Below are 12,664 nucleotides of genomic sequence, written 5' to 3'. Positions count from 1 at the left end.
CATTTTATTATGATTTCTAGCCATTGTACTTGTTGTACCAAACCTTGTACTTTCTCTACTTGTTGTACCAGCCATTGTACTGGCTGCACCAGCCCTTGTACTCGCTGTACCAGCCACTGTACCGACTGTACCAGCCATTGTACCAGCTATACCAGCTTTTGTACTTGCTATACTAGCCTACTAGCCATTGTAACTGTTGTACCAATCATTGTACCTAGTGTACCAGCATTTATACTTGCTATACCTGTTGTACCAGTCACTGTACCGATTATACCAGCCAGTGTACCTACTGTACTAGCCATTGTACCGGTTGTACCAGCTGAATGGAGCATTGTACTTGCTGTACCAGCTCTATTGCATGAAGACCCGTGGTTTTTGGGGAAGAATCAGTACCCACGCGGAGGTATATGGATTATATTATTGGCTCGGCATTTCTACAGCCTATGTTCTGGCTTGGTTGCCTCGTGTTGGGCTGTGTTATGGCATTTGTATATGGATAATCCGGCATCTCCCGTGTGGATAGTAAGGCCCTCAAAGCTTGTACATGATATTATTCTCCTTGGGTAATAAAATACTCCAAGGGGGGGGTTGGCCCATTCCGGCCTCTATGCGGTGTCACATGTGCAAGCTCCATTTTCAGCATTTGTGGATGTTTTGTCCAGCTTTATGTTTTATGCAAAGTGATGATGGATATGTGTTAAGGCTGTGGCCATGTTTAAATGTTCTAATATGCATTGATGGTATCAATAAGTGTGTCAAAGGGCCTAGTCCCCGGGGCACCCGCCGCCGCGAGTTACACCCCCCCCTCTTTTTTGCTCTCGCCCGCCTGCTCCCCCCCCCCCCCCCCCCCCCCGGCGCCGGGGTTTGCCCACTTGAGCATGCCCCTCTTCTTTCTCTCTATCTTTTTTCGGCACCCTCTTTTTCTCCCGTTCCTTGTAGGTTTGTTTCAAGTCTTCGGGGTGTTTTATTCGGCAAGTCTCGGCTTTTTTTGGTCTTTCCCTCGGGAGGACTTCATGGCAGCTGCTCCGTCATCCTCGACCGAGGCTGCCGTTGCTTGCTTATCTTTCTCCAATGTGGACCTTTAGATCCTTGCCACCCACGATTGTTGCAGCGCTAGAGGCCTCCACCCTGGTTTGCAAGATTGTCGGTAGCCGCCTCGCACGTGGCCAACTTAGGGATCTTCTTCAGGCTAGCCTCCTAGGTGCGCCTGCAAAGATCGCAGACATTCATCCTTTGGGGCATGGCTACTACCAGGTTGAGTTCGACTCGCCAACGGCGTCTGATCTTGTCATGCAGCTGAGCCCCGTTGCATTGTGCACAGCCCAGGCCTTGTTTGCACGGTGGCAGCACGGCTTCGACACGACATCTGACCTTCTCACTGGAGTGTCAGGCTTTCCCGTGACTGTTTGCTTTTCGGGCCTCAGGAAGGAATACCATCCTCTTCTCCCGGTGATAGCTGGTGCCATTGGGAGAGTGATGGAACCCCCCCCCCCCCCCCCCCCAAACTGTTGCCTCAGCCTTCACATGAGCAGTCGGGATTCCATCTCTCTGCATATGTGTTGCCTCGTTGGATACTGTGCCTCACACGATATCGATTTCCAGTCTTGGGGGCGACCCCATTTTATAGAGAATGGAGTATTCCGGCCTTCCAGGCCAATGTTTCATTTGCAGGCAAATGGGTCATTTGGCCAGAGCTTGCCCTCGGCGTCAAACTAGGAGTCCGCCCCTGGTGGTTTTGTTGGGTAGGAGGGAAGCTAGCCTGCGCACACACAGACACACACAACCTCAAGCACAGAGAAACGTGAGAGTGCTGGAAAAGATGTACTCAATAATGATATGAAATGAAAGTACAAGTGAGTACTAAATGGCCTAGGGCAAAGTGCCCAACACAGTTTGAGGGAAAAAGTGCCCGTGAGTAAGCTGGGTTCACACCTGAACTAGCTGGGAGTGGACATAACCAACAAACCCTCCTCAAGTGAATGGTGTGAACGGGTAGCAGCAGGGTGATAAAGCTGTGAATGCTGCCCTACACTATGCTCCACAGTAAGAGTGAACTGCAGTGCCAATGGGAAAAGCAAGCACTATATGACGGGGAAAAGGAGAATCCCCAATGTCATAGTGCTAATGCTAGAGCACAGTAGTACATAAACGCATCACCTAAAATGCATGGCAAAGATTATGTGGACATCAACTGCATCAAATCAAGAGGCATCTCATAATACCCCCTTGAAGGCAAGTACCAAATGCCAAGCTGAACTGCCTGTAATCCACATCAATGCTCTGTAACTGCACCAGTGATAAGCATAAGAAGAGGTAGCAGATAACGCATGTGTAAAGGCAACAGGATCCAGAAGTCATGCCTGTGAGACATGCAATGTAAGCTGCAAAAGTGAAACTCATCAATGGAGGATCCGATGAGGAAAAATCAGCAATGGGAAAAGCTGAAAATGGGGAGAAAAAGTGGGGCTCGAGGCGGGCATCAGCCAATGCTATGAGAGGATAGGTAAACTCTCAGCGATGCCATGACCAGTGGCATGTATGGCAAATGTAAAGATGCATAATCCCACAGTGAATAATATACATGTGACATGTCAAAACCATGAGAGCAAGCCAACACTGGCCAAGTGTGTAAAAGGCACTCCCAGTAAACATCACATGTGAGAAAGTGATAATGTCAACATTGTAGAAACAATCCCGTTGCAAGGGAAAACATAAAAGGCACCTCCAGTAGACATCACATAAGAGAAAGCGTCTAGCATAGACCAGCATAGGGGTCAACAAGCATAAGTGACCATGAGGCATCACCAACTGCATGTGGGCAAGTTGAATCCTCCCTTGAAATGCATCTGCCAGACAATGCATACCATGGAGTACAGACTATAAAGCATAGTCATCAAAAGCAATGGCATCAGAAGACATCTCTGCAGGCAATGGAAAACAAAAAATGGATGAACAAAAAATCACAACTTCCTCACTCTAATTCACGCACAAGCGGCTTATCATGCCAGCGATGGGAGATTTGTAGTAGCATTGCAGCTTGGCACATCTGGCGTGTTAGATGCAGCGAGGCCATCGAGGGTACCCACACTCCGCCGACTGAGACCATCAGGAGCATATGGCACGATATCATTCACACCTTCCGTGGTCAGTGGGGGAAGCTGCAGGGAGGTTCTGACTGCATGTGGAAGCGGCGGGAAGCCTCCTTAAGGCTTTGGCGGCTTGGCCCTTTTCTCACAGATAGAGGCGGTGACCCCAGTTGGCATTACAGACCACCTATATGGTTGTCTCCCCCCCCCCCCCCCTCCCCCCGTATGAGATAGCCTTCTTCTCACAGAGCGGCCAGTCGGAGGAGAAGCATCTCTTCCCCTTTGATCATTTGTCTCCTGCCCTTATATGAGCTGAGGTTGTATCTAGCCTATCGTGGTTGTGCTTAGCCCTTTGCAGATGTTTTTCTTTAACTAATTGAAGGATCTTTTCTGGGAAAAAAAAAAGAGGTTTCATTGGGGGTTTCTTAGTAGAACCACCTTCTCTCTACTTGTGACAATCAGGCTTAATGTAACCTTTGAGACCACAATAATGACAAGTAAGCTCCTTATGAGCGGGATTGTTGGCAGATTTGTGGTCACCTTTTTCGCTCGTGGAAACCTTGGACTGCCATTTACTTTTGCCCTTAGCCTGAAGAAGGGTCTCGGAAGTACCTTGGCTAGTCTTCTTTCTCATGGCCCTATCTTGAAGCATGCCAACAATGGTATGTACATCAAGAGTACAAGGAAGAAATGATACAGTATCACAAAAAGCAAAGAAATTCTTGAGCAATTTGACGAGGAACCGATTGACAAAGTCCTCGTCGGTAGCTTTGCTCCCCAAAGAGACCAACTGCTTTTGAATGGTTATGAACTCCGTAACAGAATTCATGATGTTAGCAGTATCGGCAATCTTCAGGTTGTTGGAGAGCTGATTCTCCAAGGCTACCTTTTGAGCAGAGTTCTCACGATGATACCTCCTCTGGCTTGAGGAGAAGTAGCATCGGGAGAGGCATCGGTCCCCTATAGTGCGCCCATGTCTACAGCCTGTTTCAGTCCTACTGTCCGCCTTGTAAGCACACACGTGTGGACTTGGACTGTACATGCATGTGTCTCAGGCCTCCGTATTTGTGTCTCATGCAGACAGTGCTGTACCACAGACTAAGCACGCTACAGTTCTCAGCCATCCCCGTACCTTCTGTAAACCCGCTTAGGGTTTTCCTCCCTCTTCTCTCAGTTAGCAGTCCATGCAAGGTAGTGCTGTTCGCAGCTATATATATGAAAAGCATGCAGAAGAGTCCCAAAAGCATAAACACTTGTGCACAATCAAGGTTACAACCTTCCACAGAACTCAACCAGCTATCTGTTTGCTACAGCCAGTCACAAAACCTCTTGAGCAAGAAAATGACTAAGATCTAGGGTTACACCCTTAAACATGTGGATACAAGGACTGTCCAGCAATAAGCAGTACACACAAACATGACAAAAGCTCCTGCTTTTTCCATAGATATGCAATGATTCCGAGAATCATCCACGGACATCTAACCATGACATCTTCCCCGTTCACCTGTGACTCTGCTCTGTCCTCCGCCCTAAGTGTCCTATACCACCGGGCCTTAAGAGACAAAAAGCAGCCCACAGAATAGAACCCAGAAGATCCACGCGATTTTTTTTTTCTCTTCTCCTTAGGGATTGGATCTGGCTCTGATCCGAATGGCTCGACCCCAGGCTAACAGACCTTGCGATTAAGTTTAAACAAAAAGGAGAACACAAAGGCTCAGGCATCTAGTTCACTTCCCAACCATTGAGCCATTCAGGCTCACTCCCGAGCAGAGGGGGGATTCCGAATAGTAGCATTAGAGATATGGCTCCACGTGCAAAGTCCTTGACATGCCATACCACTAGTACACACCCATCCGATGTTAGCACGGAGTGGTCTCAAGGCCTCAAGTCCAAATCTGAGGAGCTCTCCCTCAAACTAACTCATGAAGTCACTTCTATAGGAGGCCCCTAGAAGTGACTTCATGAGAGCAGCTAGCCATGGATGAAACACCACCCCTAGCTTTTTTCCTTACCTCTTTTGAGGGTTCCGAGCATGTACATGTAGCCTTTGGCTGTTTGATCTTTAACTAATGAAGGGTCTTCTTTCTGGGGAAAAAAATAAAATATATCATGCCATGCTAATTTCATCAAGGGTCATTTTTGGCAGTCATGACTCGTGTATCTTCTTCTTGTTGCATGTAGTGATGGTGATTTCGAATCCTGCATGAGTCTGCATGAGGATCTGAAAGCTGTGGGAACTTGTCACTGGACATAGTCAAGTCTATGTTTGGAACAGTCAAAACAGGTGTTGGGCTGAATACCCAATGTCCGGGCAGCCATATGGTCAAAGGGCAGGAGTTTGAAGCACCAAGCGGGCTGAACCTGATTGTGGGCCAGTGTGGACTAGTTATGGCCAAGTCGTGTGGGCATACATGGAACCCATATGGAGGCGTGGTCTAGCCCACCAGCCAAGCATGGAAAAACGCAGCAATTAAAGTTTTTATGCACGTTTTTCACTAGTTGTAGGCTGTAGGCCGAATTGACCAGCCCTACCCCCTATATAAAGGATGATTGGGGAAATTGTTAGAGCATCTACAGAGATTGAAGAAAAACTCAAGTACCTTGAAGGAGAAGCATCCACACATGCAAGAATTGTCCCAAAACATGCACCTGGAGAGAATCAGCGTTTTCAATATCCAAGGCTCCACAAGCATCTGTCTAGGCAAGGTTCAGCAGCCCGGTGTGCAAGCTCATTAACAGACAGCCGGGCACAGCTAAATGCAGCCCTTACAGGGTTCAAGCACTTGGGAAATCAGTAAATCTGTGGTAACATCTTGTATTTTGCATAATTCAGAAGCATATACACAGCTTGTTTTGGTAGTGGTCCTTAGGACCCTATTGGACCCCCATATTCATGTATTCATGTATCCATGTACTCATGTACCCCATTTTGACTAGTAGCATTAGCTTCCCACTCTCCCTAGTTGCTGCTTCCGGATGCTCCCTTTTGATGTATTGTAGGGCTAGATACTTACCTTCAGTTCTTTCTTTTCTTTTCCAGACTGTGTATCAGATGTCACATGGTTGTAACTTTGGTCTCATAGGTCACTTTGGCCTTTTGAAGACGTTAATATAACATTTCATTTCATTTCATTTCTCTCTCTCGATTTAACGCATGCCTAATCATCATCAATGCTTCTGCAACACAGTGCATTTAAGAGTGATAAATCTCCTCAGAGCATTTGTTTTTCAGCCATGCAACTTTTTGTTTACTGTTTTATTGACTACCTTAAGGAAACTGAAGTTTTTCTTTTTTTTAGAAAGTAAACACATCGCTATGCTTCTTCTATATGGCAGATAGATGGGTGCAGTAAGTTGCCAGCATGTAGATACGCATAATCTCTTGATATTCTGGATTCACATGGTTCCATGTTCAAATTTTATTTTCATGGGGAATGTGGTTGTCCAACTTAGATGATGTTTCCACTTCTTGAAGGCTTCTCTTTTGAAGCCATGTAGTACATGTTATGTAAATTTGTAAACAGATCTTAACTGATGGTGGTTGTTGGTTGTTGATGTTGATAAAGGTGCAATGGATACACAGATATTGGAAGCTTTGTTTTGGGAGGGTGTTCCTGTCTTTAACATGGGAAGCAATGTAAACACTATCGATGTTGGATGGGGTAGTCCAACCTTTCACAAGATGGGGAGAGAGAAAGTTATTTTGGTCAATCAGTTCTTGTCAATGGGATACGAACTACTCATGTGTGACACTGATATGGTGTGGATACAGGTAACACACGTGATACTTAATCATTATCAAGTAGTTCACAAGAATGTCTGTGCATTTGTGTGGCCTGTGTGGAGGGTGCTTACTACCATTTCATATATCTTCATGTCAAAGTCTTTGAGAATCCATCTCTCATTGCTTTTCCTAAACTGTTGGGCTGCTGAAATGTTGCATTGACAAATCTCTCTAGAACTTGTGGGTAATAATTCAATAGGGGTAGTGGGAGGCTGTTGAGTGGAGTGAGTGAATGTGAACTCCAATACAAATTGCTGAATAGGGGTGCTTGAAGGCGGCTGTTGTGCGATGGAATCACCATACTATCTATTGGTTGGCAATAAACATGCTTTCTTATCCTCATCGCTCGCCATCTACAAAGTTCTCTGCAAAGAAGTCCTCGGTTGAGAGCACATTGAAGGAGTTTGTCCTTTGTTGCAGGAGAAAGTTGGAAGGTGAGCATGCTGTCATTTTGGACCACAATCCACGTCTGATTGAAAAAGGCAAGGGTGGCTATTAGAATTGGAGGTTCCTTCAGGAGGGGCTTCTGCTGGGAAATTCGTCAACATCTAAGTCTTAGTTGAGTCCTAGGATGATTGTGAACCAGGGAGGTGTCCATGCTTAAGGTAGATCATGTAGCGATTAGCAATACCAACAACGTCAAAGCATGGTTGAAAATGGATCAATCTTGTTTCGGAAGTAAAATATGACCTTAAGTGGTGAGTGTGTGAGAACATTTATTGTGGGATATGGCAGTTCCTGTCAATGAGTCAATGTAAGTTGTCACTAAAACCTGTTTAAAAAATGCCCTGCATTGGTGGATGTCCTCTTAATTTTCTGTCATAAAATGATTTACACCATTATTTAGATTTTGAGTTGACTTGTCAAGGACAACCTCACCATGACAATTTCTTGGTCCATTACAGAATCCACTTCCATATTTTGCAAAGATTCCTGCAGCTGATGTATTGGTCTCGAGTGATGAAGTGGCAAGTTCTGTGAATGACGATCGGCTAGAAGTTTGGGAAAGAGGTAACTGACTTGACTTTCGATTTTTTTCCTGGCATAAGTTTTTGGCTCATTGATGATTCCCTTATGATCTTGGAGACATTGCAATATAGAATTTTTAGACATGCACCAATAACTGAATATGATGGACAATTTAAAAGGTCATATACCGTCACAGGATCTGGTCTCTTGCACTAGAGGCATTTGCATTGATAGACTACCACCCTTGTAGTCTTGATGCTTCAAACCTCAACCTTACTAAACAAGAGCTTGACCTGCAAATTGGGATGGAAATCCTCTAGCTAACTATTATCTGATCATGGCGTTGAATCTCCTCACAAAGATGAACCCTTGGTTTCTAGGCGTCCTCGGTCCCGTGGACATTCACATGCATTAAATCCAAGCAATGTTCATGCTAGAAAACAAGTTGCAAAGCAAATATGCCAAACAATATGCTCATGCACAATGCAATTGTACTTCGGATAATCTACCTATCTTCAAGCATTATACACCTTTAGTCCATCTCCTCGGGTATGAAGCCATGCCTAGGAGTCTGGCCAAATGACTCGCAGTCATTATTTGTAAGATTTACATGCACAATAATCCATAAAGGTGAATACATCACGTGGATAATTAGATAAGCATGGGATTCACACCATACTGGGAATGCTCATGCAGATAATTAGAATGCCAGTGTTGTGCTTGTCTCACAATTATTTGTGATTTTCTTGTATGAATTGTACGAATTAATGCATCGTGTTGTCCGGAGCACTGATTAGGCTACTATGTGCGTTGTCATGTCATAGTCAAATGTGTTGGCCCTGTGTGTGCAAATCCTTGTACAAGGTACTATCAACACCATAGTCAAGGGGGTGCAATGGGTTGGAGTCACCCATTTGGGCCTAGGACAGCCCATTGGCCACCCACACATGGGAGCCATGGGGGAATGGGTGCCCACAGCCATGGGCAATGGCCTAGTATGGAGGTGCCTGGGGAAAAAGCACAAATTTACCTTTTTCTTGGCCATGACCATCTCTACAGGCTAGTCGGCCTGTGCTACCCCAGTTGGCCAGCAGCCGGGGCCCCTTATATAAGGGTGTTGGCAGTCCCTGTCATGTCATCTCAGCATTCTTGTACACCATATGGTTGATATCACTGCTAGAAGGCAGCCCTCATCCATAAACACAAGGCACAAGATGTCAACATCAGTCTTATTTCAGTGTTAGGGCAAAAAAACAGGTCATTCAGCTTAAAGGAGCAAAAACTCAGCACATAGAAGCTGTCCAGCAGAGGTTACATCAAGGGGTCAGCATTCAGCACAGATACCAGCTTTCTGCAGGGGAGGGAGGGAGTGGGGGAGGGAGAGCGAGCAAAAAATACGCTTGTGTACACAAATTGTAGCAGAAGATTGTGAAGAGCATCCCCTAAATGGTATTGCAACAAAGCAATGGAAAATAAATGTGAAGTACTAGTGTTCCCCGGCCATATGCTTCTTTGCTAAGGCTACAAGCTCATTCTGTGACAAAGAAACAGGCTTACAAAGATTTTGAGGCCCTAAATCGTGTCTACAGAACATACTCTGACCAGTAAACAATGTCTCCAATATTTAACAGGAGATGGGGCATTTTATTTTGGGCAGGTCAAATTCTTTTTAGCTGAGGTTAATAATGTATCCTACTATTGTAATCTCCTTGCTTGCTCAATGTCTTCAGTTTTGGCTGCCTTTTATCTTAAAAGATTTCACACTGATTCAAAGGTACTATGCAGCCCATGGTGCATACAACATTGGCATATTCCTATGGCGCCCTTCGGAAGTAGCAAAACAGTTTGCTAGTGAATGGAAACGGCAACTTCTAGGAGACAGCACGATATGGGACCAGAATGGATTCAATGACCTGATGAGAAAGCAGCGAGGTCCTGCTGTAGAAGGTGACAGTGGACTTTTCTATGCATATGATGGAAAGTTAAAGCTAGGGGTTCTTCCTGTCAGCATTTTCTGCAGTGGCCACACTTATTTTGTGCAGGTGAAGCAGGCTAAGCATCTTTGTTTTATGTTTGGAGTTTGACTTGTGTTTTGAACAGCAGACAAGTGGACAATGTGAACATTTGTAGCTGTGTGGTTTTGTTGTGTTGTGTTGAGCAGGCTTTATATGAGAAACTAGAGCTAAAGCCCTATGCAGTGCATACAACATTCCAATTTGCTGGAACACCAGGCAAGCGACATCGATTACGAGAGGCTAAGCTTTTTTATGACAAACCTGAATATTATGATGCTCCAGGTGTGAACATGCTTGCCACAAGAATTTTGAGTTGTATACACTCACATATTATAAGATAATTGTAATTTGTAAAATCTAGAAATCCATGTGGAAGAAACCTTAGTTTTGTTTGCATAAGAAAATATGGAGACAGCCTGATTTCCAGCTCTTTTGAGATTTATGCTTGTCCCTATATCAAGAAATGTTCTGAATATGATGCTGTCTAATTTATAGGCGGGGTTTTATCTTACCACTTTTCAATCCCTGAGGACCTGTTGACAAGTGGACCTCACTCTATAGAGAACCATTTCAAACTCATGAACTATCAAGTATTACTTTTTTCTTGAATCATTTCTTGGTTGTGTTTTAAAAAATGAAGTGAATTTTTCTGTACAGGAACCCTCAAAGTGTGGTTTAAGGATATTTTTAATTCATACGCACAGTATGTTGTTTTATGAACATGCTAACAGTACACTTTTTCTTGAACATGTAGATAAAACAAATAAGGGATGCATTGGCTATTGCTTCGGTCTTGAATCGTACATTGGTAAGCACCAGCATTTCTGGCCCCGAGCTTGAGACTGTTTCACAAGTCACAAGGGAAGGATGGTGACTGGTTTTTTTTCATCATCTAAAGTTTCTTAGGGGTGAGATTAATTGGCAACATAAAATTAAGTATCATGGTTGCACTGATTTTATTTATATCTCTTAACATTCCTCGGGTCTCTTTGAGTAAGATTCATCGAGTTTGTCAGAGTGCTAGTATCTCTATTTCAGTGTCATAAAAGACATTGTATTTTACATTCTCAGGTGTATATGAGTGTCTTCGTTAAAGAACTAGTGTTGAAAATGTGCAGGTGATGCCTGAATTGTGGTGCAGACTCGATCGCCTGTGGTTTGGCCATCCTGGTGTACTTCCAGGCACAAAGACTAGGCAACCTTTTTTGTGTCCATTGGACCATGTTTTTGAGGTGACTGCGCTACACTCTCTTTGAGGTCACACTTCCAGATCATAATCAGTTTATTTTTTTTCTTTTAGGTTGCCTTTTGTACTGGACAATCTCATAGACCCGTGTGCTCTTTTAGATCTGTGTGTGTGAGAGTGCGTGCGTATGCGCATTTGATATCTCTGACGTGCCCTTGTCACTCTACAGTGTCGAAGTATGGGGCAACATTTCAGCCACCTGTTGGGTTTTTCGGAGCTCGTATGTGTGTCCATCTTTTGTATGTACCGGTATTTGTGTACCCGCTTGTGTTCGTGTGTGAACTGCCCCCAAAAGGGCTATGTACATGTGAGTGTCCACCCTGTGTCTGTGTGTGTGACCTTGTTCATATGTATGTGTGTGTGAACACCTGCCTAGGTGTGAACACACCCTTATATCTAGATAAGATAAGTGTACCATGTGTCATGTCCCCTTAGGTGGATGTGATTTATGTGGGTCATCGCACCGTCTAAGGATAGAGACAGGGAGATACCTCGTGAGGAGAGGATATGCACTACGTGCCAACAGGAGGTCGAGTCAGAGGAGCACTTAATATGCAGATGCACTGTATATTATGAGATTCAAGGGAGGTTCCAGTGTCTCTTCAGAGGGGGGTTTGGACACTTATCCAGGATCATGGATTACCCAGATCAGCGGTGCCTGGGCCTCTTCCTACTAGAGCTTCATCGCCACACTCATTGATTAGGGAGTCGAGACCCATCGGAGACATCCACCCTGGCCCCAGGCGACCATCACTCAGTTCTTCCGACCATGAGTGAACGCCCCAGCAGCCATGGATGACTTACCCACGGCCTCATCGAGCCACACATTCTTGAGTGCCCGAACCCCCTCCAGACCCCATTCTGGCGTGACTCTAGACCGGGCCACGACACTACAACAAGCCCGATGCCCCAGATTGCCTGGACCTTGCCAGCAACATAGACATCAGCCCCAGCTTGAGGAGATCTTCGAGAGGCACAGAGCCACCTTCCCACGCCCGGTGGATCTATAGAGCCTTCTACAGGCTAACCCCATGCTTGATATCCTTGACGGCCCCCTCCCCCTACTAGGGGGTTAGCTCCATAGGTTGTACGATGATGATGGTCCCACTTTGTATCATATGGCTCGGATTTGACATTCCACGCTCGTAGCTCTAGTCTTTGTTTTCTTTTGTACCATGATGATATTACATGGTCACTATTGTGTCACTTTTGGTCTCATAGACCCACTGGGTCTTTTGAAGACATTTAATGTAACTTTCTATATCCATGGTAGTTATTACTTTTGGTCTCATGGGCCCTTGCGAGAGTCCTCCTTGCCCCATGCCCCATGTATGATGTACTACACCCCACCATCTCCACTGGGTGGAATTAGTAGTATACCACTTATCATGATCGTACATCTATAGCATGCTAGACAGTGACTGCATAGTGAGCTGCATATGACTAGGATTAGCTTTTCGTTTCAGTTTTTCTTTCCATGATACTCAGGACATGGACTTGTTGTATACAGATTTGTCTCATAGGCCAATATGGCCTTCTGTAGATGTTAATATATACTTTCTTT

General features: G+C 45.0%; 1 protein-coding gene across 2 annotated transcripts in view; it reads left to right on the top strand.

Annotated features, from left to right (window-relative positions):
• Window positions 1–12,664, top strand: part of XEG113 (xyloglucanase 113) — a 99,502-nt gene that overhangs the window by 61,798 nt on the left and 25,040 nt on the right. Inside the window, exons 3-9 of one of the 2 annotated variants that reach the window (XM_086792221.1) lie at window positions 6,653–6,858; window positions 7,776–7,881; window positions 9,625–9,881; window positions 10,001–10,136; window positions 10,350–10,444; window positions 10,609–10,662; window positions 10,973–11,086. In XM_086792221.1, coding sequence (XP_086648347.1) covers window positions 6,653–6,858; window positions 7,776–7,881; window positions 9,625–9,881; window positions 10,001–10,136; window positions 10,350–10,444; window positions 10,609–10,662; window positions 10,973–11,086 — 968 coding nt within the window. The remainder of the gene's footprint in view (window positions 1–6,652; window positions 6,859–7,775; window positions 7,882–9,624; window positions 9,882–10,000; window positions 10,137–10,349; window positions 10,445–10,608; window positions 10,663–10,972; window positions 11,087–12,664) is intronic. The other variant, XM_086792223.1, reaches the window with a different exon arrangement.

This window comes from Cibotium barometz, chromosome 4, assembly GCF_041138505.1.
Source record: "Cibotium barometz isolate CiBa-2024 chromosome 4, ASM4113850v1, whole genome shotgun sequence".
NCBI classification, from domain to species: Eukaryota; Viridiplantae; Streptophyta; class Polypodiopsida; order Cyatheales; family Cibotiaceae; genus Cibotium; species Cibotium barometz.
This window is presented reverse-complemented; position numbering and strand designations above follow the sequence as displayed.